The sequence below is a fragment of the Coffea eugenioides genome, chromosome 6 (genome assembly GCF_003713205.1).
Source record: "Coffea eugenioides isolate CCC68of chromosome 6, Ceug_1.0, whole genome shotgun sequence".
NCBI lineage: Eukaryota > Viridiplantae > Streptophyta > Magnoliopsida > Gentianales > Rubiaceae > Coffea > Coffea eugenioides.
In genome coordinates, this window is record NC_040040.1 from 4,441,399 (window position 1) to 4,467,015 (window position 25,617).

Sequence of the window (25,617 nt, forward strand, 5' to 3'; positions counted from 1 at the left end):
TTGTCATGCCAACTCAAGGATGTAGACCAAATTCAAATACGCGTGGATGATTGGAATAAAAATACTTGTCTGCTATGGTGCTTCTCTTTGGTTATTTTTTTCCCTTTTTGGCTGTACATCCATGTGTAAGTAATTACTTGTCAATGCAGATTGTGAATGATGAGCTAGTAAAACTTATGGGAGGAGAGGTTTCTGAGCTAGTGTTTGCAAAAACTGGGCCAACTGTAATTTTATTGGCTGGTCTACAAGGTGTTGGAAAGACAACTGTTAGTGCAAAGTTAGCTTTATATCTCAAAAAGCAGGTACTCTCTCTGTCTCTCTCTCTCTCGTCTCTGCATTAGGTAGATTTACATGGACTTGATGAAGCTATGGTTTCATAAAGTGCAGGGAAAGAGTTGCATGCTTATCGCTGGAGATGTGTACAGGCCTGCTGCAATAGACCAACTTGTCATTTTAGGTGAACAGGTATCAAATTTTTTACCTAGTCATGACAAATCTTACTTAGGTTTCCCTTCTTTTTAAATTTTTATCCCAAAAATAATATTAAGTTGCACTTCAAAAACCTTGCTACTTACTCTGTTTCCTAATTGTAAGTCTCCCAGTTGTTAAGTTCCTTATTACACAGTGCCTAGAAATTCTCCACTCCTTGATATGTTTACATAAAATACTTCCTATGGGTTGATATGTTTGTAGCACCATAAGAGCAAAACCAGGGCCAAACCATATCTGTTACTTGCTGTCAATGAGTAAAAAAGCAACATATTATGAGGAGCATTATTTGGATACAATTATTGATTTAACTTGACTATTAGCTCAGGTTTCAATTTGGAGTTTGCTAGTAATGTAACTGTTAATAGAGTTAGAAAATTTACAATTCAAAGAGTTATGCCCAGTCTTTCTTTATTAGTATAAACTAGAATTTGATCTTTAATTTCATACATAAGAGGGCCTAGAAAGATATGTCATTCATCAAGGTTCTTTCATGTTTCACAGTGATCCCTTGCATGTTGTTGGTAAATGGGTGAAATGCATTTCCCAATGTCATTTTTCCCCCGTCTGCAACACAATATTTTATGCTTCCGACTGATTTCACCTCATTTGCAAACTCTTTAAAATTTGGAATAGGTTGGCATGCCTGTTTATTCAGCAGGAACTGAGATCAAACCTGCTGAGATAGCACGAAAAGGTTTAGAAGAGGCCAGAAAGAAGAATGTCAATGTGGTTATTATGGATACAGCTGGAAGGTTTCAGGTAACAATCTACGCTACAAAGAATTTGAAGATTATTTTACTGTCTATGAATTAGGATGTCTTAAGATTTCTCTTTCATCAGATAGATAAAGTGATGATGGATGAATTGAAAGAAGTGAAACGGGTATTAAATCCTACAGAAGTCTTACTTGTTGTAGATGCAATGACTGGCCAAGAAGCTGCAGGTATTTGTACTTGTATCTGTTAAAATTCTTAACATCTGTAATAACTTTGAGGGTATTCATTGTCATTTTCTTACTAGGTAGATTAAAGTAACCTTTCACCTCTTTGATTTCAATGTGAAATGTACATTGCTTGTTATCGGAGCTAAGTTGCTTCTTGTGGTTGATTACAAGAATGCCTGTCCTAAGAATGGCTAATGATAAATGTAGACAATAAAAGATAAAGCTTTCGCATTGATAACGCTGATCCCTTTAGCATCACTAAGAGCAAAAGAATTGTTTTTCCCTTTCCAATACGCTTAGCAATCTGCTGTACCACATCAGGTTGCTGTTCTAGTCATTTACTTGATTGTCCTCTGGTCATCTCAACTATGTGGCTTTGTACAAGATGCCCTTTCTCATGGTTCATGTTCAGCAATGCAGAACCATGACCTGTATATCCGAGTTTGGTACATTTGCATAATATTCACGCATCTTGTCAGTTCAAGAAATGTAATATGCATTTTGTCTTGCTATGAGAAAAACATGTGCCTTTTTTTTCTTTTTCCTTTTTTTTATGAGTGCAAGAATCTTTTTAAAAAAGTATGGCTTCAACAGAGTGAATCTCTTAGTTATATCATCTCAAATATTTTTTTTCTTGAAAAAAAAACAATCTGATATTTTTTTCGTTTAGCAAAAAGATGTTTGGAACCATGGATTATTGAAACTTAGTAACTAATGCAATTATCTGCTAGTTAGTGTGCATTCATGTCTATTTGGAATTATAGATGTATAAGTATAATTTACAAATTTAATGTGGAAAATGAGATTCCTTTTGGATATTTTGAGAGTTATTTCTCACTGTAGTTTTTTGCAATAACTATAGCTTTGGTCACAACTTTCAATCTTGAAATTGGAATCACTGGTGCCATTTTAACTAAACTGGATGGAGATTCCAGAGGCGGAGCAGCTTTGAGTGTGAAAGAGGTACTGCCTTTTATAGGAGTGACCTTATGTTTATGATGTTTCCCCTGGCTTTCCCATTCCTCATTTTAAAGAAGTAAAGTTGGAATTTCCTCAAACTACTTTGCCCAGATATTAAGAGTGCATTTTCATGATTTCTTTTTCGAATAAATAGTGCAGCCATTCGTGGTTTTTCTTTATAGGATGAATTAAAAACATTGTAATAGAATGTCATTTTGCTTCAACATCTTCTACAGCATGAAAATTGTGATATGACATTCTGCTTTTGATTACCATCAACCCTTTGAGGCCTAATATTTTAGGTCATTATAGTTGGAATGGGATGAATTTGTAATATAGTAACAAATGGTTTTTGACGTATGAAGTCTTCAAAAGATTAGTCAGTGCACCTTTTCCCAACAAATTAAAAAAGGATAAATCACCTAAAACTTTAATTATTCTTGATAATGAAAAGAAATTGGTGGCATATAATACTTAAACAAATCACAGGTATCTGGAAAGCCAATCAAGCTTGTTGGAAGAGGGGAGAGGATCGAGGATCTTGAGCCTTTCTATCCTGACCGTATGGCAGGACGTATCTTAGGAATGGGGGATGTTCTATCATTTGTCGAGAAGGCTCAAGAAGTTGTGAGTGCAACTAATTTGCTTCTACTTAATTGCTCCTTTTATCCTGTGGAATCGCAAGATCATTTATGCCTTTTTTCCAACACTCAACAGATGCGCCAAGAAGATGCTGAAGAATTGCAGAAGAAGATCATGAGTGCTAAATTTGATTTCAATGACTTCCTGAAGCAAACCCGTGCAGTTGCACAGATGGGTTCCATGTCTCGTGTAATTGGAATGATACCTGGCATGGGGAAGGTATAAATTCTTCTTCTTCTTGTAGTTTGCTTGTTTAAAAATATAATCATGTTCTTTTTGTTTTCCGTAAGTGTAGAGAAATTTAGATAGCTCATGTTTCCAGAGTTGTGGATCAACAAGTTGAAATTTTGGATACTTAATTTAGTTTGGTTAAGTGCTTCTGATGAATGGATATTTCATTGATGGACAAACAGGTTACACCAGCACAAATTCGAGAGGCAGAGAAGAATTTGAAGATAATGGAGGCAATGATTGAAGCAATGACCCCAGGTCTAATCAAGTCTTGTTGGGAATCTCTACAATCTTGTGAAGCAATCTTATACTTGATTCTTTCGTCTTTCCTCTGATTCCTACCAATTAGCATGTCTTCACCTTTCTATCACATATTTTCAACTTCTTATTTACTTGTTCAAAGTAGGACATTAACAATTTATTCATATATAGTGACTCTGATACATTACATGGTAAAAATTGGCTTTTTCTTTGAGGGCTCATGTGTTCCTTGGTTACAATTGTATGTACTTAAGAGAAAGTTTTAGGTTTATTGCTATGTGAACTAGGAAGACAGATTCTTCTTTTGTCTAACCCGGCTTCAGAATGTCTTTTTGAATGTGTTCTGATTCAGTGCACACACTCTTTCTTTCTTGCATGATCAAAATGAGTTCTGTTTTTACTTTCTTTTTTAGTTATTAGTCATAATTTTAGAATAAACATAGGATGCTTTATACATATTCCCTTTTGTCAGCTAAGCTAACCTGATAACTTGCAGAGGAAAGGGAGAAACCAGAACTGTTGGCAGAATCACCTGCAAGGAGGAAACGGGTTGCACAAGATTCCGGAAAAACAGAGCAACAGGTATATGGAGTCCTGTGGTGGTTCATCGACAGCCCAAAACAAAACTTTTATTATCTTTTCTCTGCAGGTATGCAGCATCATTGCCTAATATAGTTTTGGGTAAAACTTTTAGGTGAGTCAACTTGTTGCTCAACTTTTCCAAATGCGTGTACGTATGAAGAATCTCATGGGCGTAATGGAAGGTGGATCTATTCCTGCATTGAGCAATCTTGAGGAGGCAATGAAAGCTGAACAGAAGGTGCATATGTATCTGTCTCATTTGCATGTGCCATCTCTTCATGTACAAACTTCTCAGAAGAGCTGGAATAGACAAAACAAGTTAATTCATGCATCATTCAAACTCTACTCCTGCTTTATCCTGAACTTGATTTTTTATTCATAGTCTAGCTTGATCCTACTCTAACTGGAACCGAGTATCTCCCATTTCGTTGTTTGTTGCGAGAACCCAATATTCTATTCAGATTCTCCAATGTGGTTCAAGAAAAAACTTTTGTATCATACTAGCATCTATCTGGTCACATCCTATCTGAATATTAAGTGTTTTTCCAATAAACATTTATGTTGATCGATGCTCTACAGTTGTCACCAAAGTTGCATCACTGTTTTATTCTCGGAATGCATCAAAGCTAACATGTAATGTAGCTGCTGATTCATTGACAACTCCATTCTTTTGTTAATGAACCTAACACGTTTGGAACTCTGTTTCTGTGCCTTTCTTACATCAGGCTCCTCCTGGTACTGCTAGGAGGAAGAGAAGATCAGAGTCAAGGAGACAGTTTGCTGACTCAGCATCATCAAGACCAGGCCCTCGAGGTTTTGGAGCCAAGAAGTGAGAGCCAATTTTTCAAACCAATTACAGTGGCAAGGTGCCTGCCATTGGGCAGTTGGACCAGTTAACATATTCCATCTGTGTTCTCCAGTTGACACCAGAAGGCAGAGGTTTAGAAAATTTTCCTTTGAAAGAGAAAGCTTACTGCCTCTTTTTATTTTTTTGGGAGGCAGGGGGGTCGTCGAACGGGGAAGGCTGGGGGGGCAGCAGAGATTAGTTTTTTCGGGTGAAAGTGCTTATGACATGACTTATCTCTGTGGCCTTTCGGAGACGCAGTAATTTTGTTTGATATACTTGCACGAACGGAAAGCCTAGATTTGTGTTTCATGACTTTGATGTACAAATATTCTTCATGTGTCTCCCAATAAATTTCACTTATCCCTATATGATACCGGCTATATATATAAATAGATTAAAGAGCTAACTAAGGAAACTGAGGTAGAGGAACAAAATTACTTTCTTGTGGATGCTTATTTGATAAAATAAAATTAAGGGAAAAATCGATAGTTAATGATTATCATGATACTTCAGTGTGTAGCTTTCTTTCAATCCAAACAGAATTTAAAGTAACCATTACTACTTAACTTCCTCACGCTTTTCTTGCTCCTGTCTTCTTGGGTCTAAGGAACAATATCTATGTAGCAAAGAAAAGTCCATGGATTTAAATATTGTCAGACGAATCATGGAAATATAAGAAAGCAAAAACATCAAGACAACCAACGTATATATATATATATATATATATATATATATATACATGGCTGACCATAGCATTTTTATGAAATCCCATTTTGCGTTAAAAAAAGTGGAGGGCCAAAAAAAAAAAAAAGGAAGAAAAAGAAATCGCACAGCAGAGCAGGAGTAGTGATCGAGGGTGATTTGGGAAATTGGAGGTCCAAGGTTGATAAGCAGCACCTGTTTTGTCGGGGCAGTTGAAAGCAAGAACGGTGAAGTGGCAGTTTTTTTATTTTTATTTTTTATTTTTTATTATTGGGTTTGGTGAAGCGGTAGTTGAGATCCTTTTTCACGATAGCATTTGTAGGACTACTGACAAGTGTTTGGCCAATTTATCTTTGCTTCCAATTCTGGAAATCCAAATGCTATCAGCCTAGCTCTCTTCCTTCCCCATTCTCCTTCCCATTAACGATCAAGAGTCAAGACAAGCTACAAGAGGAGGAAATATAGAGAAAGACTGGAAGCAAATAGTAGTATATTATTTGTTTCCCGAATCAACAAATATACTGTAATCCTGACAGAAAATGGCAAGCCCTGGAGACGCATTTCCGGCTGCTGACGCTGAAAAGGAGTTAAACCCAGGAGAAAACAAGAACTTCGAGGTCGATCCCGTCTCCTCAGAAGTTGCTACCTCTTTGCAGATTAAGGTAATGTTTCCGAAATCCAAGCCTGCAGTGCAGATGTCAGTTTCCTGACTTTAGAATGCAGATATGATGGTTTGAGCGAGTCCAAAGTAGTTTTTGTGGAATCATGTACACAAGCTGCTCTCAATATTAGTTGATTGCTTTGCATTTGATTGTTGCTGTTTAACTTACTTACAATGCTGCAATGTTGTCAGGAACAAATTGAAGCAGCAGAGAAAAAGGAAAATGAGAAGAAAGATGCATTGGATACAATTAAATCAGCTATCCTTGTTTCAGGAATTGTTGTAGCTCTGGCTGGAGCTGTGTTCGCCATAGTCAAAAAGTTAAAAGAGAAATGATACTAAATGTTCCATGAATATCTTGGACAAAATTTTTGTTCTTATTCTTCTTTGGCTATTGTTGTCAATTTTTGTTTTATTTTGAAAATACCCTTTTTTCTTCTTTGCTATTCTCTTTGTAAGATTAAGCAAATTTTGTTTTGTTTCTGGTGTTCTTTGGTGGAACCATTATTGTTTCCTTTCTAACAGTTCTTTGGGGTTGAGATGACAACGCCTGATTACCCAAGAGTTGCTTATAACATTTGACTCGAAGAAATAACAATCCATGTTTAATGTCTCATGTTCAGACTTTTCTCTTATCTGAAAAGATTTCCTATTTATTACTGTAATTAATAGTAGTAGTTTTACAACTCGCGAAACCTATGCAAGCAAAGTGTAGCATCCTATTTACTTTTAACATTAATTATATAGTAAATCTTACGGTGTATACACTATCACGATTGGATATACGATATATACGCAGAATTTGAATTTTAAATTCAAATTCAGATTATGTATTATGCATATCTATATCTATATCTATATAAATTTGAGAAGGGATTTTTAGCAACAAGCCTCCACGCATCTTTCCACTACCAATTCCATTTTTCTAGCATTTCACATTTAATTTAATTTATAAAATATATTCCTCTCAACTTCCACATCTACTCTTCACATTTGAAATTATTGGTTACCTTTTAAAATCATTTCATTTCAAATTGTTGGTTAATGTGCATGGTATCCTATTTGAACTTCAACCCATCACGTTTCCGATTGTCTTGCGGTATTTATGATTCTACAACAATTAAAACTTCTATAAGACCATAAGAAAAGATAACAAATATAACATCTTTTCATGCTTTCTTATTAATTTAAATAAGTAAGATTATTTACACTCCATTTTTGTTATTCACACTTCAATAATCATTTTGGTTATATAATTTTCATTAATTATACTATATGATAAAACAAATAGTGGAATTGTAAATAATAAAAAATGGAGTGCAAATAATATTTTCTTAAGTAAGAAGTGGCTTCCATGCCTTTCTAATTTAAAAAAGTAGTGACCCCACTTATATAGGAATTTGGTTTGAAGTTTATTAGTGGGAGGGTAAATAAAAAGAAAGCATTGCCAAACTTAGTAAAAGTAAAAAAGTAAATGACAATATTTTATCTTTTAACTTAGTAATCCTAAGTAAAAGGGTAAAATTAAATAAAAAATATTCATGAAATAATGTCATGGATTTAAAAAATCAAGAATGGTACCATTCGTGAAATCCAAATTATGAAATCACTAAATAAAAAACAAAGTACTACTAGCCTTTTAACGTGGAATTTTTTTTTGAAATATTCATTTTTGATAAAAAAAAATAATGATAATAACAACACCAATTTTACCAAAAATTTTTAAAAAAGTAACATTATAGTTTAAGATAAAGATATAGAACATTCAACCCTAAAATACTACTTAATTTGTATATATCTGGCCCAAATTTGACATTAGATTTGAATAAGAGTGCAAAACCCAAACACTAAGGATAACTTTTGATATCATTAATTATTTATGTATTCTTATTGCTGTCTTCATATGTAAATATGTATTTGCTATGTTAAATATATATATATTGATTGTAGTACTTGAGGATATTATAGATATTATCAGTTTTTCATTCCCATTATTAGATACTAATAATTGCAACCATTGTAATCAATTTTCAAATTTATATTTTCATTATGATAGGTAAAGTTAAATATATTAGGTTGCAGGAATATGAATTTAGAGGTTAGGTATAGGGGGGGAGAGAAGGAAGAAAATGGTGAGAAGTTGAAAAGTGGCAGGAAAGGTTGAAAAAGAAATATGGATTACAAGGATGGGCAGAGAAGGGAGAGAATAATAAGGGGGATTGCAGGAATATGATCGAGATGCCAAAAAAATAATAATAGAGAGAGTGGTACCATGATAGAAGATATGAAAGTTGTAGAAGACATATGATACTAGGTATCGGATAAGGGAAGAGAGAAATGATGGTGATTTTTAATAATTTTGAGAATTCTAAAAACACATATTAAGAGATTTTTTTTTAAAATATACGTTAAAGTTTATGAAAAATGCTAATCTAAATGCATTCAACAATTATAGGGGCACAAGATAGGAGAAAGATTTTTTTTCTAAAAATGGAAGAAGATAAATTGGTTATAATTTATTTTTTTATATTATAAGTATTGATATATGAGTATAACATAATATGTTTTATCGGATATTGATAAATTGATTTTTTTTAAGAAAACTCTTCTCACCTTACCACCCAACCTAACCCTCTCCTTAAATGCGTTAACAATTCTTTTATCATGTAAATCATTATAGATTTTTTTTTTTTCAAAATATTAAGCATCACTTCTTTAAAATTTTTAGTATATATATATTTATTATTCTGTACCATAATATATAAATATATACAATATTATTTTGATTTGAAATATAATCCCGTGCATAGCACGGGTCAAAACACCACTGTTAGTATATGAAGATTAATCTTTAATTATATAGGTCTCGCGAGTTGTTAGTTGCATTGTGGAAGAAAACATGAAATGATATCATTCTTATTGACTAATCTATCATATTCTTATCAATATATAAAGAGAATGTGTGGATTATATTATCTCGACATGAGATTAAGCATTTCCATTGGTAATCACAATTACTAGCTGAAAAAATTATCAAATACAGCCGCACTTTCAGAAACCTTATTAGTGTTCTAATAAGAATCCATCATATATATTGAGCGAATTATTTCTCGGATTTGTTCTCCGATGATCATGAATCAAAGCCTCCCAAACAAGCCTAAAGAATTTCCAAAGTGCGAAGGTCATTATAAAACGTCGGCGTTTGCTTCCACCAGAGTAGTACTAACGTATTATTTTAGGGATAATTTCAGAAACCTCCCCTGAGGTTTCTGACAATTTCACTGACCTCCCCTGAGGTTTCCACAATTACACTAACCTCCCTTGAGGTTTCTGATTTTGTAACAAAATCAGCCCATGACCACAAAAGTAAACATAAAAAAGTGTTTTCAGGAAAGAGAGGAAATTTTGTTCCCATAAATGCCCTTAAGGTAGGTGTACAAGTTATATTAGTGAATTAATGAAAACTAATAAAAATCAGAAATAAATAAGAAAAAGTGAGGGGATGGGTATGGGAATCATAAAATTTTACTTATGGATATAAACAATTGGGTAACGCAACCGACCCAATTAACCCATCTACCACCACTCAGGTCATTTCACAAATACATTCATCAGACAAAGCTTTCCTCTTGTCACAAAAATTCAAAGCAATGTGGTACATGTTCACAAGCAAGCAGGTTAAAATCCCGCCTGCATAATAACGTTGAAACCCGCAAGCGGGATTCTGTGTTTTTTCTATTTCAAGGTTAGCTCGCATGCGGGTTAATGTTATATTTGAGCGCGAGAAGAAAAAATTGGTAATTAGGCTCTTTGGGCATTATAAGTAAATATTTAAATTAATGGCAGTTTTATTACACCAATATTATTGTATTATCATTATTATGATTATTGTATTATTTCTTATGCAAATATAACATTTAATTATTTAAATTTGATTTTATTTTTACAATTTATAAAATTTTTATCACTTATATAATATTTTTAAAACCCTAATACATCTAAATTTGATTTTATTTTTCAAATTTATAAGATTTTTATTTTAAAAAATGGGATACGGATAAGATATCCGGTTGGTTCGATTTGCATAGGTGCATATGAGAATATCCGAATACTCTTTAAACCCGCATGCGGGTTTAAGGAGATTATGGCAACTCTCTGACACACTAGTTACCCGTCCAACTTGTGTGTATTAAAATATATTTAAATATTATATTTCATATTTTTGTTATTTAGAGTTTAACAAAACATTAATATTGGGTAGATTTGAGGGATATGCATAATTTTGCATATTTGTAGGAATATTAGAAAATGGAAAATTTGGGTAAATTCCCAAATTTTGGAGGTAAGGTGTAATCCAAGAACTAAAACAGTCATTTATAAAACATTAACAGTAATAAGGTGCAAACCAAAACTGCAATCCAAGAGTAATATCATTACAAATTTCATAACCATACATTAAATAAATAGAAATGCAATCCAATACTATCCAAAAACACCATATGCCTTATCATATTTTAGTCCTATAATAACACAAAATGTCTTGGGTATAATAGTAATTTTGCATTATATGATGTCAGCAATTGGGTCCCAAGTTCTGCCAGGGGAGGTCAGTGTAATTGTGGAAACCTCAGGGGAGGTCAGTGAAATTGTCAGAAACCTCAGGGGAGGTTTCTGAAATTATCCCATTATTTTACTTAGTAGTAAGTACTTTGCCGTCAAATTACGGTATGGCGCTATTGTTTCAACTTACACCGCCAGTTTATTACTCCTACTCCCCTTCCCTCCACCACCTCCAACTCAGTCGCCACCGCTGCATTATTCCGTCCTGTCTCAAATCCTCTACTCCCGGGGCCAACCTCAACTCTACACCACATACACTTGCCCGTCTGTACCCCCTCAAACCCTACCTCCAAGCCCAATGGCAACCCGTCCTCTATGGTTGGCTCTGCAGCGCCATTTCAGTCTACTCTCTATCCCAAATCGTACCCAAGGCGGGCAGATTATCCGCTGTCTTGACCACTTTAGATGCCGTGACGCTGCGAGACCAGGGTTTAATTTTGGGTGTTCTCGTGCTTGTAAGAATTATCTCGAGTTACTTGCAGCAGGCGTTCCTGTGGGACGCCGCTCTCAACTGTGTGTATAATATCAGGGTGTCTGTATACCGTCGAGTTTTAGAGAGAGATTTAGGGTTTTTTGAAGGTAAAAATGGAGTTTCTGCCGGGGATATAGCTTATCGGATCACAGCTGAGTCCGCAGACGTAGCGGATACTATTTATTCCTTCTTAAACGTGAGTGTCCCTTTTCCCGCTATACTTCTTTTTATTGGATCGGGATTGGCTTGATCATTATTTGAACTAAATCTGGACAAGCTTTTATCTAGCCAAGCCAGAGTCGTGCTCAACTGCTTGATGTATGTAGTGTAACTTCTAAGCTTTTGGAAACTGGAGCTGAGGCTGACTGCAGCTAAAAAAAAAAAGGCTAAAACCAGTAAAATCTTGTTCGAGTTTTGTTTGACCATGTGATAGATTGATCTGGAACAAGCTCTTTTTGAGTCAACTAGCTTGATTCGTGATTATTTTCAATGCAATTTTTTTGGTGGCCATCAGCTGTGTGAAAACTTTGCCTTTATGGTTTGCTAAGTGTACTTTTAAGGCTGTTGGATATATTGCTCTATAATATAATTTGTTTCTCTACTTATTTTGGCAGACCATTGTGCCCAGCACCTTGCAGTTATTAACAATGGGTACTCAGATGCTGGTCATTAGCCCTGTACTCTCCTTGATTTCGGCTTTGGTGAGGAAATGATAGGTTATAAGTTTTTGTTCTCCTGTTTTGTGGTTTTCTATGTGTGTGTTTTAATGGAGCATCCGATTGCACTGTCAAATCTATGGCATTTCTTGAAGGTGATTCCAGTTATGGCTCTTATGGTTGGATGCCTTGGTGAAAATCTTCGTGAGATATCTAATAGAGCGCATCTTAGTGTTGCTTCTCTCTCGGCCTATTTGAATGAGGTATGGTATAATTTGGCTGGCATACGTTTCATACACGTTAATGGTTTAATTTGGCTGGTATACACGTTAATGACTATGTTGATTCCTCTATCTTGAAAATTTGAGTTCATGATGGATGGGTATAAGAAACACTGTGTTGTCTTGTTTGCTTGTAAAAATCAGCACTATTTTCTCTTCATGTGGAGCGAGTGGAGCTATCTGTTTTGTCAGTCATGAGCTGTTTCTTGGGAGTTGTGAGGCATCTTAACTTACTCCGCAAAACTTTGAACTATTGTATTATGCCTTCTCATTGTATTAAGCCTTGATAAAGCTTTCACAACTGATTACCAGAATTTGCCTTAACTGCAAGAGATTTGTTCCTTGGCCTTTGGCCAGGTCTATGCTGTTTCCTGAAAGAGCACAAAGGAAATGTATTCGTAATTTTTTGGACACGTGCATTCTTGATATATTTTTTCTCTGCCTATCATGTGCATCACATTTTTGGATCAGCTTTACTTATGCATGTTGGTCTTTCCTTTGTTACATCTTGATTACCAGTTATGGCATTTTTAAAGTCAAGTTGTGGTGCCTCAAAGCCTTCTTTGGCAATTAGCCTTTCCTCAGTTTTTGTGATTGTATAATTTACTGGCTATATATTTTTTTATTACGTGCTTAGGATAACTGTGTAATTCTGTTCGTTGTTCAAAATAGGTTCTGCCTTCAATTCTTTTTGTGAAGGCAAATAATGCAGAACTCTGCGAAAATATCAGGTTTCAGTTGCTTGCTTCCACTGACTGCTCTGCGTGTTTAGACAAGAAGAAAATGAAGGCCTTAATTCCACATATAATACAGATCTTTTATTTTGGGCTGTTGTTCACAATTTGTGCTGGCTCAGTGGTAGCTTCAAGAGGTTCATTTGATTGTTCTGCAATTGTTTCTTTCATAACATCATTGTACCTGTTGATCGAGCCGATTCAGGTAACATTTTCTTCAATGTTGTGAAGCATTTTACATGTTAGTAGTATTTTCTCCTCATGTAAGTGTCTGGTTCTTTATGAGTTATACACCTGCTTTCATTGGATGTCTTCACATAGTTTTACAATTTTGGATATGACGAAGTTTTGGTTACTTCTGAAATCCCAATTACTTGCATTAGAATTTTATCCCTAGAAGGTTATGAGTTTCTCTCCCTGATGAAGGACAAAAGTTGGTACAGTTTTCATCTCTTACTATTGTTTGAACTAAGTGATAAATGATGGATTTGTACCAACAACTTTGTATTTGTTACCCCTTAGTTGTTGACACCATGTATGAGGGATTGATATTGATTAGTTCTGCTGCATTTTTTTTTAATAATATTTCATTTAAGGGAATAAGGTCATGACACAGCTAAACAAAGCCAAAAAGGGGGAAAAAGGTCATGATGCAGTAGATGGCGCATTGCTAAATAATCTTTTACAATCATTCTTGGCTCTGTTGTCAGTATGCATCTGTGTAGATATGATCGTTTGCAAGCATGGTGCTCATAATTTTTTACTGGTTGACTCTCAACAAATTAATGCATTTTGAGGTTTCAGGGCTGACATTTCTGGTACATGAACATTTTCTGCAACTGTTCCTTAATTGGTTTTATACTTGGTATCAATAATTGCATTGAACTTAATTTAATATCTATTAAATTCCTAGGTTGTCAATTTGTCATGAGAACCATGAGAGAACAGGTTCCAAAACTCAATTTTCCTTGGGACTGACAATGCACTGTTTCATAGTTGATGGGATATTAGATACTGCAGGAGATATGGTTGTTATCATCCTTCCAGTGCTGCTGCAAATTTGCAGTTCTATATTCATCAACTGGTAGTTTTAGTTGTTAATATAGAGATGATATAATGTGCCATGTGATTACACCTAGCTAATTTCTTGTCCTACCTAAATTATGCATTTTTTGTGTGAAGATGATGGAAATAGTTCAGGTCTTTATTTTGCGCATCTTTCTAATGCCTGAATGTTCTTTCACATCTATTTCTCCATATTTTTGTGATCCTCCGTATTTATATCATTGTTAGAATATGTGGAGCTATCTTAGAGTATAAATCTAAGTTTACAGGATTATGCAGGGTGTGGGTAAAGCATACAATGAATTAAAGCAAGGAGAGCCAGCAGTAGAGCGCTTGTTTACTTTGACAAGGTTTATACCTCAGGTTTTAAATCATTTAACTACTTTCTATTTGGATAGGATCTTCCTCTTTTTCTGGTTGGGGGGTGGGTGTGGAGAATATACCACCTGTCAGCCCTGGCAGCATCACTCTTTATTTGTGCAACAAGCTATTTATTCAATTTTTTGCGTTTTAGGTGATTGAGCAGCCAGATTCAGTTGAATTAGACCAAGTTCATGGAGAAGTAAAATTTTCTGGTGTCTCTTTTAGATATGAAGATAGTACACAATTTGTTTTGAATGGTGTGGATCTTCGGATCAAAGCCGGAGAGATTGTAGCTCTTGTTGGGCCATCAGGAGGAGGAAAGACTACTGTTGCAAAACTTCTTCTTCGCTTGTATGATCCTGTTTGTGGTAAGTTGTGTTGTCATTTCAACATATGCTTTCACATTCTCAATTGGCCTTTGATCCTTGTTTATGATCACTATACCCATCTTTCCTATTGTGTAGAGGAGCTTACTTATTTTCTATTGACAGGTGTCATACTTATGGATGGCCATGATATTCGAAATATACGACTGGAAAATCTAAGGAGGCATGTTGGTCTCGTCTCTCAAGATGTAGTGAGTGGCAAGATACTAATCTAGTTATGTTCTTCACGTTTGTTTAATTCTAGTCTTACTTTGGTTTGAGGTATCCTTTCAGTTTGGTGCTGCTTCGGTGAGAAACAGTCCAAATATTGTGTGAAAATTTTTATTCAGTTTAGGGGATTATTAAATGAGTATTTTGCATGTAATGTGTTTAAGATTCATCTGTTGTTACATCTTCTGTCTGCAGTTGATGAAAACATCAACCATAGGATGATAGAGTTTTAGTCTTGGGAATGGGATATGCATAGCATCAAATATGACACACTAGAGAGCTTTGATTTATAGGATGATAGAGTTTTAGTAGCTTTGAAAAGTTGGGAATGCTGAGAAGTCGTCCTGAAGACCAGTGTCATTCCATTCTTCATTTTCTTATGGAGCTCCATGTTTTAACCTTGAAAAACACTGCTAACTGGGATGAAAGAAAATAATGAGGCTTTGTACTTTTGAAAATCCTAGTTAAGAATGATGAGAAAGCTGGATTGCTGACATTCCTCTAGATATTTAGTTGAACATCAGAGAAATGTGGATGATATGTCTTCTATTATTTTATCCTAACAAAGACCAATTGAAAAATGCATGCCAACCTCGTGTATTTACAGCTATGATTTGATCTATGGAACATTTCTCACGGTGTCAAAACTGCTTCTGTAGCTAGATCTGATTTTATTTTATGTTGTTTGTCAGACACTCTTTTCAGGGACTATTGCTGAAAATATTGGGTATAGGGATCTAATGGCTGACATTGATATGGAGAGGGTTGAATTTGCTGCTAGAATTGCAAATGCAGATGAATTCATTGAAACACTTCCAGATCGGTATCAAACCAATATTGGACCTAGGGGCTCAAGTCTGAGTGGAGGCCAAAAGCAAAGGTATCATCTTTTTAGCGAGCGTACTTTAGCCTTTCTTAGCCCTGCCAGGGTATGGCATAGAGAATGGCGTGGGTTCATTAAGTGGAAAGTTCTCCCGTGACTCATAGGACGAGTTTTAGCAAAATTCTAGGAGGAGTTATCAGTGTTAGAATTTCTTTTCTTCTGAAACATATTGGCTATGGTTTTAATTGTCACAACTGCTGCAGAACCTTCAGTAATTTAACATTATTTTATGTCAGACTGGCAATTGCAAGGGTACTTTATCAAAACCCTTCCATTCTGATTCTGGATGAAGCTACTTCTGCTTTAGACAGCAGGTCTGAGTTGCAAGTGAGACGAGCTCTGGAACGGCTGATGCAAAACCGTACCGTAAGTACAATTTTATTTATTTCTTTAGCTTTTTCAGCATCTTATCGCCTCATAGTCATAGCAGCAGCATGAATGATTTTTTCGTTTTCTTTTCTTTTTAACTTTTTGTCCACTTAGGTGCTGATGTACGTCTACGAGTGTTTGCAGGTGCTAGTCATTGCACATCGTCTGGAAACAGTTCTTATGGCCCAAAGAATTTTACTCTTAGATGATGGTAAGCTTCAGGAGCTAAGTCGGTCATCACTTATAGATGCTCAACATACATCACTGGCTTCATTGGCTCTTGTAATATGATGCTTTGAGAGGGAATTCGGAACATCCATTTACCCAAATATTATTGTTAAATAATCTTCATGCAATTGCAAAATCAGCTTTGCACTTGTACAGACATTCATCCTCGGGCTTTGTACAGGGAAAATGGTAGTTACGATTTACGACCCTAATGCAAGTGCCAGTCATGTTCATTTGTTGTATACTTGCGTTTTACTAGAACATTGTACTAATGTTCATGAAGTTTAAAGCACGCACGTGTATTTTGAATCTTGTTGATTGCTGTAAACTTACGTTTTAGACATCATACTAATCTTCTTATCGTAGATCAAAAGACTCGGACTATATTTTGTTCTGATGAATCACGCTGTGATTAAGAGTGTGATTGAGAGTGTGTGTGTGTGTATATACATGTATATATATATCTTTCAAATGTTACTTACCCTATTAATATTTCAAAAAAGTTTCAGTATGTATTTCAAAAAAGATCTTCTAAATGATCTTCTAACCATACACGCTCAAAACTGTTTATGCGAAGAATAGGACGAAAGTGAAAATTTTCGGTAACTTCATAGTTAATTACCCTATTATATTCCCAAACTTAATAAGTAACTACGAACTTTAAAAAATTTAATTAGATTATCAAATCACAGGATACCTGTTTAAATAGGCTTTCATTATTTACTACCCAGTTCGGTTTCAATCCGACCCGTGTCCTATTTTGCAGATCACTGGGCGGGAATACTTGCCGCCATTTCCAACAAAAAATGGGAAAGGCCCAGGAAACATAAAAAAGAGTATTACTAGTAGTTATCAGTGCTCACCGCGACAAACAAATACTCCATTACCAGTAGTATTGTAGCAGAGTCGCAGGTTAGGAATCGAGGAATTTCCACGAAAACCTAAAAGGTTGAGGAAGTAAAGTATCTCAATCCCTTAAAATTCTCCCGATTTTCCCCTTTGATTTTATTCATTAAATGGAAATGGACATCTCTAAGGATTGACGTTTGTGGTTGATTTTGTTGTATACTTGTATTATTGCAGATACAGAAGAGATGGACACCTCAAGCCCAGCAGTATTAGTGAACGGCGAGTTACTCCCGATGCACGTCGGGAAGCGGGTAAGAGCCGTGATTCAAGTCTTACGCTCCGATGGAAGCGGCACCGTCACCGGAAAATCAACAGATGGGCAACAAATATTCGTGAAAGGGCATCCACCTGCTCCCCTTTCCACTTTTGTTGAAGTCATTGGTATTGCTGATAGCAATCAGTCTGTCCGCGCCGATATCTGGACCAACTTTGGCGATGTTTTTGGTAAGATTTTGCACTTTTTAACATTTCTTTCATTTTTTTCCCTTTTGCACTCTCTCTCCTTAAAAAAAAAAAAAAAAATCTTCAGTAGCTTGTTTTCTGGGGCAGACTGCTCGTCTTGGCTTGGGTTTTTTGATTGCTTATGGCGCTTGTATGTTAATGATTTGTGTAATTGAATTTGTACGGCTATGCGTGGATCTGTTAGATTGAAGTGGTTCTTGTGACCCTTGAAATCTAAATTGCTTTGATGCTGGAACTGGTTTGCTAGGACTTTGTTTGCCAACGACTCGCGTATTAAGCGAACTTACTCCTTGAGCATCTCTTGCCAATGGCTTCAGATTTGCTGGTTCCTATTATATTTTGGGCACAAATGGACCTAAAAGCCTAAAGTGTAACTAGGTATATCTTTCTATGTTTTGCCAATATTGGTAGTCAATTTATCCTAATCTGAAAAGGGCAGGTGCTTATTGCCGGATCTTGTAGGGAACTTTCAATATTTTCTTAGCTCTCGTGTCAGACAATTAAACTATTGTACAATTGTTAATTAGGAGTTAACCATGAAAAATTAAACACGAAAAAGGTTTTCCAAATTTCAGGGAGTAGGCGTTTTAGAATCCATATAATGGCAGTAAGTGTTTACTTGGTTACTCTGATCAAAGTGGACTAGATTTAGAACTTTAGAACTCTTTCAAGAGCCCCAAATAGGTTCACCAGTTAGTTGAATTTTGATGCTCATGATGATGATAATACTCGAGCGCATATCAGCGGTAGATATTAAAGGATTGCTGTCCACTGAAGCCCACATGTTTTGCTGGTGGATCCGTGACTCTTCTGATGAGTATGTTATGATGTCTTGCGGAACTAAAAACGGCTACATTTTTCTTGCACGAAAAGATTACCTTGTATGTGTGCTGTTGCTAGTTGCTAGTTGCTACCCAATCTTAAATGAAGCTTTTGCTTTCATGTTTCTGATCTTGCTTATTTTTTGGTTTTTCCAGACACCCAAGGCTACAACCATATTTGTCAGCTTGCAAACGGGGAGTATAAACACTTGTTTATTTGAGAGCTCGGGCTGGAATCCAGGGCCATCCTTTGAGTACCTTCACCTTCGTGACTATGTATATGAACGTGTGATTGGTTTCGGATACTACTGGGATCAGGACATCATTGATACCTTTGCGTTATTTTTGGTGGATGCTCACTTTTTACACCCTGCAGTTGCTAGTGCTTTAGCTTTATTTGTGCATCCTGATGAATTTACTTTCCTAAATCTAAAAGCTAGATCTCTATTGGGAAACTCGTTCATTGTTCTGCGGTCATGCTTCGTTTAAATTCTGATATAATCATTTGAAGGATATAGTGTGTAAGGAACTGGCATTGCGATTGTTCCTATTCTAGGCGGCAAATTTTGTGTTAGCTTGTGCAAGGCTGCTGAAAGGAAGATGGTTCTTGATCAAACTGTTCAGAAATTGTAAACGAAGTTTCATTAGTAATTGAAAATAAGCCAAATTGAACAGCTCCGATTAAAATGTGAAAGTATGCTTTGGTTCAAAGTGAGGTAGAACTAGCTTCTTTAAAACAACGGTGTTCTATGGCAACGTATGAATATGAACGTGTTTATTATTTTGCTTTAGTCCCCTCATTTTCACTAAATATGGTAGTACTCCGTCAACACCTCAAACATGTCAGCCAAGAATGAACCAGATATTGAAAAAAGATGCCCGCAGTTGATTATTAGAGTAAACTCCGACTTATAAAATTATTTATCTTTCTCTACGTGCCAATTAAATGGGATTGATAAAATTTACCAATCAACTATATCAAGAATAATAAAGCTGAAAAGTATTAAGGATAGGACCCCAAAATTTTAACCTGGTAAGCCTCTGATTTGTCAAAAAAAAAAAAAAAAAAACCATTCATTAGTCTTCGTTTTCTTTAGGCAAATCTGATCTGACTCAGAAAAGTGATGGGCTTTTAGGATTATTTGGGCCACTCAAATCAAATGGGCCTAAAGCCAATCACCATCACCCAACTGGTCAGGGCTGTCCAAGTGCCGCTTTGTGGCGCGAGAAAGCTGGGGCAAAATGATGGGCGCATCAGGGAAAAGCTCTCTCGAATAAAAACTCAAGTATCCCAATCTCGAGGGCAAACGGGTCATGTACCATTGCTCCTTAACCTTAAGACTTCGAGGGGAAGAAAATATCCCAAATTGTCAAAACCCTAATTATCATCACCGCAGGGGAGCCATTCAATTTACTGGGTTGCCAAAATAATTCCAAATCCAAAATCCGGGAATTTCTTTAGAGAGTTCGAAAGATTCAAGATTCGTTGGTAATTTCTTCAACTACATGCCTAAATTCACAGACGCATTTTTCAATATTTTTCTGCATTTGTATATGCCTTTTCTTTTATTGTTAGATTGATCTCTACCTGTAATTTTTTTTTTCCTGTCTTTCTTTTATGCAAGTTTCATATCCCTCGTTTTCGCCATTTTGATATTTTCCGCTTTTTTTTTTTTTTTTGGGTTTGGGGTGTTTATTTTTTTGGGGTGGGGGTGGGGGTGGGTGCGGGGGGTCTGGCGATAAATTGGGTGGACGTTTAACTTTATAATGTGGGTTTCTGAGCTGAATGGATTCTAGTACATTAGAGAAGAAAGTCCTTGTATGTTTTTTCATATTTGCCTTTTTGCCTACCTCAAAGAATTTACTGCATTCACTATATCGTCTGAAATGTCTCAAGCTAATTAGTTGAAAGAAGTTATTTGACGAGATCCATGACCCGCAAATTTTCATATATTGTTCAGAAAACCTAGGGAAAAGCATGATAGCTGCAGGATTGGGTACTTTCTCTATTAGCAGACAAGACAGATTTATAGATTTGCTATGTCTGTAACAATTCATGCCCTTTTCTTTGATGGTTTATATGTAGAGAAATGGTTCTGCAACATGCATTTTAGTTTCTTTTTGATTGTACATTTACGGAATGTACATTTACTGCAGGAATCTTACTGTTGTTCTGGGGATGAATTCTGGTTGTGGGATTGATTTTTTAAATGGGGATTGACGGTTTCTTGATGATCAAACTAGTTTAGCATTCTTTTCCCCATTTGGAGATATTTCTCCAATTTTATTGCTTGTAGATCTCTTTCACATCCCTTTGTTGATTTCTCTTTTTCCTTTCTAATCTTTTGTGAATTACATTGGTCCTATTGATGGTTTTGATTAAAATCTGGACATGACTATTCGGGGATCGAACGACTTCATTCATTCATGTATTCATTTTTCTCTACCTGTTGAGTATCATCTTCCTGTCGATCATCTCTGGAACTCTCCTTTACCTGCCTTTTTTTGTATTACTGTATTCTATCAGCCCTTAATTGAAAATTGTTCGAATTGAAACTCCTTGTAGCCACACCCCTAATGGCAGAAATTCAATTAACAATCTTACTCAGAGGCTTCTTTTGGCCTCTCATTTTGTTTCCATCTATCCGTGCTTGTCTTCTTTCTTTTCCAAATGTTTCTGGCTTCTTTGCTCCCATCAGAGTTCCAGCACAAGCTTATCTTTTAAGATCTATAAGATGCCAAGGACGAGGTCAAGTGCTGCAGCTACTAAACCAGGCGAAACTAACAAGCTTGTTGAGTTCGAAGATCATGTGAACACGGATGGAGAAAATGATAATGACGAGGCAGTGGAGGAGGAAGTTGAGTATGAAGAAGTAGAAGAAGAAGTAGAAGTGGAAGAAGATGAAGAGGTAGAAGTAGAAGAGGAAGAGGTGGAAGAGGTAGATGAGGATGAGGAAGAGGAGGAAGTAGAAGAAGAGGAAGAAGAAACAGAGGAACATGATGTCAGTGGTGGTGGTGAGCAGAATGTCATAAATGATGAGAACATGAAAGATGCTGAGATAGAAGAGGAGGTGAAAAAAAAACACAATCAACTTCTTGCACTTCCTCCTCATGGTTCAGAGGTTTACCTCGGTGGCTTTACTCAAGATGTTTCTGAAGATGACCTTAGGAGTTTTTGCGGATCCATAGGGGAAGTTACAGAGGTAAATCATTTCCGTCCTTCTTGTGTGCAATGTCTATTTGACTTCTTATCCTGCAGAGGTTTTGCATGCCAATTGCAGATCAGGATAATGAAAGGAAAGGGCTCAAATGAGAACAAAGGATATGCATTTGTCACTTTCAGGACGAAGGAAATGGCATCTGAGGCCATCAAGTCTCTTAATAATACTGAACTTAAGGTAAGTAGGGCAGTTTTGAAACCCTTTCCTTTGCGAAGAGAACTTCTTCTCTTCTGAATTATCCTGCTATGATTTCCATTTTTTTCACATCCGTACCATTCAACATTTTCTGACTTTTCTGGTTTACAATGGAATCTGTATTTTTAGGGAAGAAGGTTGAAGTGTTCTACATCTCAGGAAAAGCACCGGTTGTTCATTGGTAACGTTCCAAGAAGCTGGGGGGAGGAAGATATGAAAAAGGTTGTAACCAAGGTTGGGCCTGGTGTTATTACTGTGGAGCTACTAAAGGTCTGGGTCGTCCCACTGCATTTTTGTCATACTGTTTTTATTGAGTTAGCATACCCTTTCTTCCTTAAAAAGAGTGATACCCATTTCTTTTGCTTGTTATCTATTAGTCTTCTCCCTCCATGGAACACCCCTTTCTCCCAGCAAGGCATGGATAGATAAACTTTTCTGTGGGGTTGTGTATGTTTTGATCAATTAAGAGGTGCTGTTACAGGACCCACAAAACTCTAGCCGAAATCGTGGTTTTGCATTCATTGAGTATTACAATCATGCATGTGCTGAATATTCCAGAGAAAAGATGTCTGATTCGAGCTTTAAACTTGATGAAAATGCCCCAACAGTGAGCTGGGCAGACCCGAAGAATGTAGAATCTTCGGCTTCCTCTCTGGTAATTCTCTTAAATTGAACAATTTTACTGATACTTTCATTGGCAATGAATCTTCTAGCCCCAAGAATGATTCTAAAGTTCATCCTGCTATGGGTAATTTCTTACTCTGTTTCATAAGAAGCCTTCAATATGCATAAGATATTAATGCTCTTTTGAACTTCTTTGACCCTGCCTTTCCATTGATATCTGTTGAATGTATTTGCTTAATAAATGTATAGGTGGTAGTCTGATTTAGTTGGATACATATATTACATACTCTAAAAGGGGATTTTCTATTTTAAGTGATTTTTATGGATTTCAACTTATTGAAGTTGCTCATTATGCTAGATAGGCACATCTTTCTTCAATGCGTAGAAGAAAAACACCTGCAATATCCTGCATCTAGAGACTGCACCATATTTTTGTGAAAAAACGTCTACTGTGTTACTTAAAATTGCATTTCAGGAGTTTGTTCAGTTTTGTTAACTACACTTACATGGTAACTTTTTTCCTCATTTATAGGTTAAAGCCGTCTATGTGAAGAATCTACCCAAAAATGTTACCCAGGATCAGCTGAGAAAGTCGTTTGAGCATCATGGGAAGATCACAAAGGTGGTTCTTCCTCCTGCAAAACCAGGGCATGAAAATAGCAGATTTGGCTTTGTTCACTTTGCTGAAAGATCTAGTGCAATGAAGGCTTTGAAGAATACAGAGAAATATGAGATAGATGGTAAACTGTTGTTTGAAAATTACTTCATGTACAATGCTTTCTTTATGATAACTTCTTGTCAAGTTGGTTTTGGTTGGTTAATACTGGACTTACTTGATAGGTCAAGTTTTGGAGTGCTCGCTTGCTAAGCCACAGGCAGATCAAAAGTCTTCTGGACAACCAAATTCACAGAAGGGAGCTGTTCTTCCTTCCTATCCCTCTCCTCTTGGATATGGCTTGGTTGGTGCTAACTATGGTGCTGTTAGTGGAGGTTTAACCCAAGTAAGATAATATTCAATTTGTAGGTCAAAGGTTTTCTTTTTCATATAGTTAACTATCTCCACTTTTTCTTTTGGGTTCAGCTGGGTCTTTGTGCTCTATCTTGTTCTCATTGTGTGCTATATTAGCTTGGCATGCTTATTTCCATTTTTCAGTTCAAGAACAGGCTTATTTTATTACTGAGTGCGCAATAAATTTTTCCTTTTTTTTTTACCTCTTTTTGAAAATCCACATAGAAGAACATACTTAAATTATATGCTGGTTGGGCAAGAAAAATTAATTATGCATGTTTGGTAGACAAGCTACTGCATCTCATGTATGTGAGCATGCGCTTCTCTTTTTTTTTTTTTGGGTCAAGTAGTGTGCCTTTGCTTGTTTGTCTGTTAATCACTTCTGCAGTTACAATGATTATGAGATTACATACTCCATAATTGCATAATACAGCTTTTGTTTTGACTTGATACAGTTTTTGGGCCAAATAAATAGTATCCTATTGCATGTTAGTTACTAACTTATATTTTATTTCCTCAATATGATCTATGACTATTTGGGGGAATAGTGCCTTGCTTGAAAAGTTAATTCACAATTTTCTGTTCTCCTGAATACAAATTGCATGTAATTACTGAGACAAGATTATGGTGCAAGAGTTCTTAGACAATATTCTCTATCAAAACCTGGGTTAAGCATGAGTATAGCAGGCAATGATTCTGTTCGTTGAGATCCTTTCCTTTTTTTTTTTTTGCAGCCGCTGGTCTATGGAAGGGGAGCTGCGCCTCCTGGCTTGGCAATGATACCGATGCTTTTGCCTGATGGAAGGATTGGATATGTCCTGTAAGTAAACGCTTCAGTGTTATTTGAACTTGGAAGTCTAAATCCCTGTTTTCTTATCGTAGTGGTTCCTAAGAAGCTTTAGTACTTCATGGCAAAAATTCTAGACCTGAGTTTCAGAGGATTCCTAAATGTTGTTTTGAAGATGTACATGACATGGAAGAATAGAAGCATTAGTTGAGTAGGACTATCATACATGTAAAGTTTGAAGACGGTTGATGCAGTTCCACATAATGGATTTTCTGCTGATATGTGTGCTTGTATTATTGTCATCTACTGATCTAGCTCTGAATCCTGTGAAATTAGTTTGGTTTGTCATGGTGATTTTACGCGGTTTTGGTACTAGTTTTTCTGTCATGTGCTAAGCCTTGCCTCATCCTATTCTTTTTGACTACTGTAAAAGGCTTGATCATGGTTCCAATTTTGGAACTGTATTTGCTAAGGTTCAGAGAATAGGCTGAAATTCTTTAGTTGAACAATTGTTCGGCAGTTTGAATTTCAAGCTTTCTATCACAAGGTGCTTTAATGCAGAAAGTTCGAAATGAATCTTTCTCTCACTCTCTCTCTCTCTCTCTCTAGGCAACAGCCACAACCTCAGACACCACAACCATCGCAAAGAGGTGGCCGCAGTGGGACAACAGCAGGTTCAAGTGGTGGAAGACGTGGTGGTGATAGAGGCCGTGGACGTAGCCGATACAACCCTTACTGAGTAATGAATTCACTGTTTGACTTCTCTAGGATGGTCTCGAGCGTGGGATGCTCATTTGAAATGTATTTGTCTGATATTTGAACATGGAGATAGTTTGTACATCAATGTGACATATAGGGAAAACAACTGAAATGGCAAGTTGCATCTTCTTTTTCAAAATTTCGTATTTTTCCGGGCCTTTTAATTTGCAGTTTCACTTGTGAACGATTAGAGGAAGCTGCCTGGCTAGATTTTAGGGAATGTTTACATTGAAAAGCTAGCC

General features: G+C 36.1%; 4 protein-coding genes across 8 annotated transcripts; all 4 read left to right on the plus strand.

Annotated features, from left to right (window-relative positions):
• The first annotated feature begins 64 nt into the window (after positions 1 to 64).
• On the plus strand, positions 65 to 5,270 carry LOC113776102 (signal recognition particle 54 kDa protein, chloroplastic-like). Its single transcript, XM_027321183.1, has 11 exons — positions 65 to 302; positions 388 to 465; positions 1,126 to 1,251; positions 1,333 to 1,435; positions 2,298 to 2,398; positions 2,885 to 3,022; positions 3,113 to 3,256; positions 3,451 to 3,526; positions 4,026 to 4,111; positions 4,224 to 4,349; positions 4,837 to 5,270. Exons 1-11 carry the CDS (start codon positions 75 to 77, stop codon positions 4,942 to 4,944), a joined length of 1,314 nt encoding a protein of 437 aa, XP_027176984.1. The 5' UTR covers positions 65 to 74; the 3' UTR covers positions 4,945 to 5,270.
• Positions 5,271 to 11,048: 5,778 nt separating this feature from the next.
• On the plus strand, positions 11,049 to 16,830 carry LOC113773059 (ABC transporter B family member 29, chloroplastic). Its single transcript, XM_027317581.1, has 10 exons — positions 11,049 to 11,609; positions 12,028 to 12,114; positions 12,225 to 12,332; positions 13,023 to 13,289; positions 14,429 to 14,512; positions 14,664 to 14,880; positions 15,004 to 15,089; positions 15,801 to 15,988; positions 16,228 to 16,357; positions 16,475 to 16,830. The coding sequence occupies exons 1-10, from the start codon at positions 11,049 to 11,051 to the stop codon at positions 16,649 to 16,651; spliced, it is 1,905 nt and encodes a 634-aa protein (XP_027173382.1). The 3' UTR covers positions 16,652 to 16,830.
• Positions 16,831 to 17,406: 576 nt separating this feature from the next.
• LOC113775333 (replication protein A 14 kDa subunit B) lies at positions 17,407 to 19,431 on the plus strand. 2 transcript variants are annotated; one of them, XM_027320163.1, is made up of 3 exons: positions 17,407 to 17,545; positions 17,672 to 17,941; positions 18,937 to 19,431. In XM_027320163.1, exons 2-3 carry the CDS (start codon positions 17,683 to 17,685, stop codon positions 18,999 to 19,001), a joined length of 324 nt encoding a protein of 107 aa, XP_027175964.1. In that variant the 5' UTR covers positions 17,407 to 17,545; positions 17,672 to 17,682; the 3' UTR covers positions 19,002 to 19,431. The 2 variants fall into 2 exon arrangements, with proteins under 2 accessions (XP_027175964.1, XP_027175965.1); XM_027320164.1 differs by having other exon boundaries at positions 17,407 to 17,536.
• A 653-nt stretch (positions 19,432 to 20,084) lies between these two features.
• On the plus strand, positions 20,085 to 25,514 carry LOC113775792 (heterogeneous nuclear ribonucleoprotein Q-like). Of its 4 annotated transcripts, XM_027320805.1 has the most exons (9): positions 20,085 to 20,269; positions 20,938 to 21,983; positions 22,062 to 22,178; positions 22,326 to 22,466; positions 22,678 to 22,851; positions 23,353 to 23,560; positions 23,661 to 23,821; positions 24,564 to 24,649; positions 25,226 to 25,514. In XM_027320805.1, exons 2-9 carry the CDS (start codon positions 21,516 to 21,518, stop codon positions 25,353 to 25,355), a joined length of 1,485 nt encoding a protein of 494 aa, XP_027176606.1. In that variant the 5' UTR covers positions 20,085 to 20,269; positions 20,938 to 21,515; the 3' UTR covers positions 25,356 to 25,514. The 4 variants fall into 4 exon arrangements, with proteins under 4 accessions (XP_027176606.1, XP_027176603.1, XP_027176604.1 ...); XM_027320802.1 differs by having other exon boundaries at positions 20,938 to 22,178; XM_027320803.1 differs by having other exon boundaries at positions 21,480 to 22,178.
• Positions 25,515 to 25,617: the final 103 nt, after the last annotated feature.

Coding starts and splice junctions, on each gene's coding strand:
- LOC113775333 (XM_027320163.1), top strand. CDS start 17,683: ATGGACACCTCAAGCCCAGCAGTATTAGTGAACGGCGAGTTACTCCCG. Junction 17,942..18,936: donor CAACTTTGGCGATGTTTTTG/GTAAGATTTTGC, acceptor TGGTTTTTCCAG/ACACCCAAGGCTACAACCAT.
- LOC113773059 (XM_027317581.1), top strand. CDS start 11,049: ATGGCGCTATTGTTTCAACTTACACCGCCAGTTTATTACTCCTACTCC. Junction 12,115..12,224: donor TCTCCTTGATTTCGGCTTTG/GTGAGGAAATGA, acceptor CATTTCTTGAAG/GTGATTCCAGTTATGGCTCT. Junction 16,358..16,474: donor GGCTGATGCAAAACCGTACC/GTAAGTACAATT, acceptor TTGTCCACTTAG/GTGCTGATGTACGTCTACGA.
- LOC113775792 (XM_027320802.1), top strand. CDS start 21,516: ATGCCAAGGACGAGGTCAAGTGCTGCAGCTACTAAACCAGGCGAAACT. Junction 22,852..23,352: donor AATCTTCGGCTTCCTCTCTG/GTAATTCTCTTA, acceptor CCTCATTTATAG/GTTAAAGCCGTCTATGTGAA. Junction 23,822..24,563: donor TTAGTGGAGGTTTAACCCAA/GTAAGATAATAT, acceptor TTTTTTTTGCAG/CCGCTGGTCTATGGAAGGGG.
- LOC113776102 (XM_027321183.1), top strand. CDS start 75: ATGGTGCTTCTCTTTGGTTATTTTTTTCCCTTTTTGGCTGTACATCCA. Junction 1,436..2,297: donor GACTGGCCAAGAAGCTGCAG/GTATTTGTACTT, acceptor CAATAACTATAG/CTTTGGTCACAACTTTCAAT. Junction 3,023..3,112: donor TCGAGAAGGCTCAAGAAGTT/GTGAGTGCAACT, acceptor AACACTCAACAG/ATGCGCCAAGAAGATGCTGA.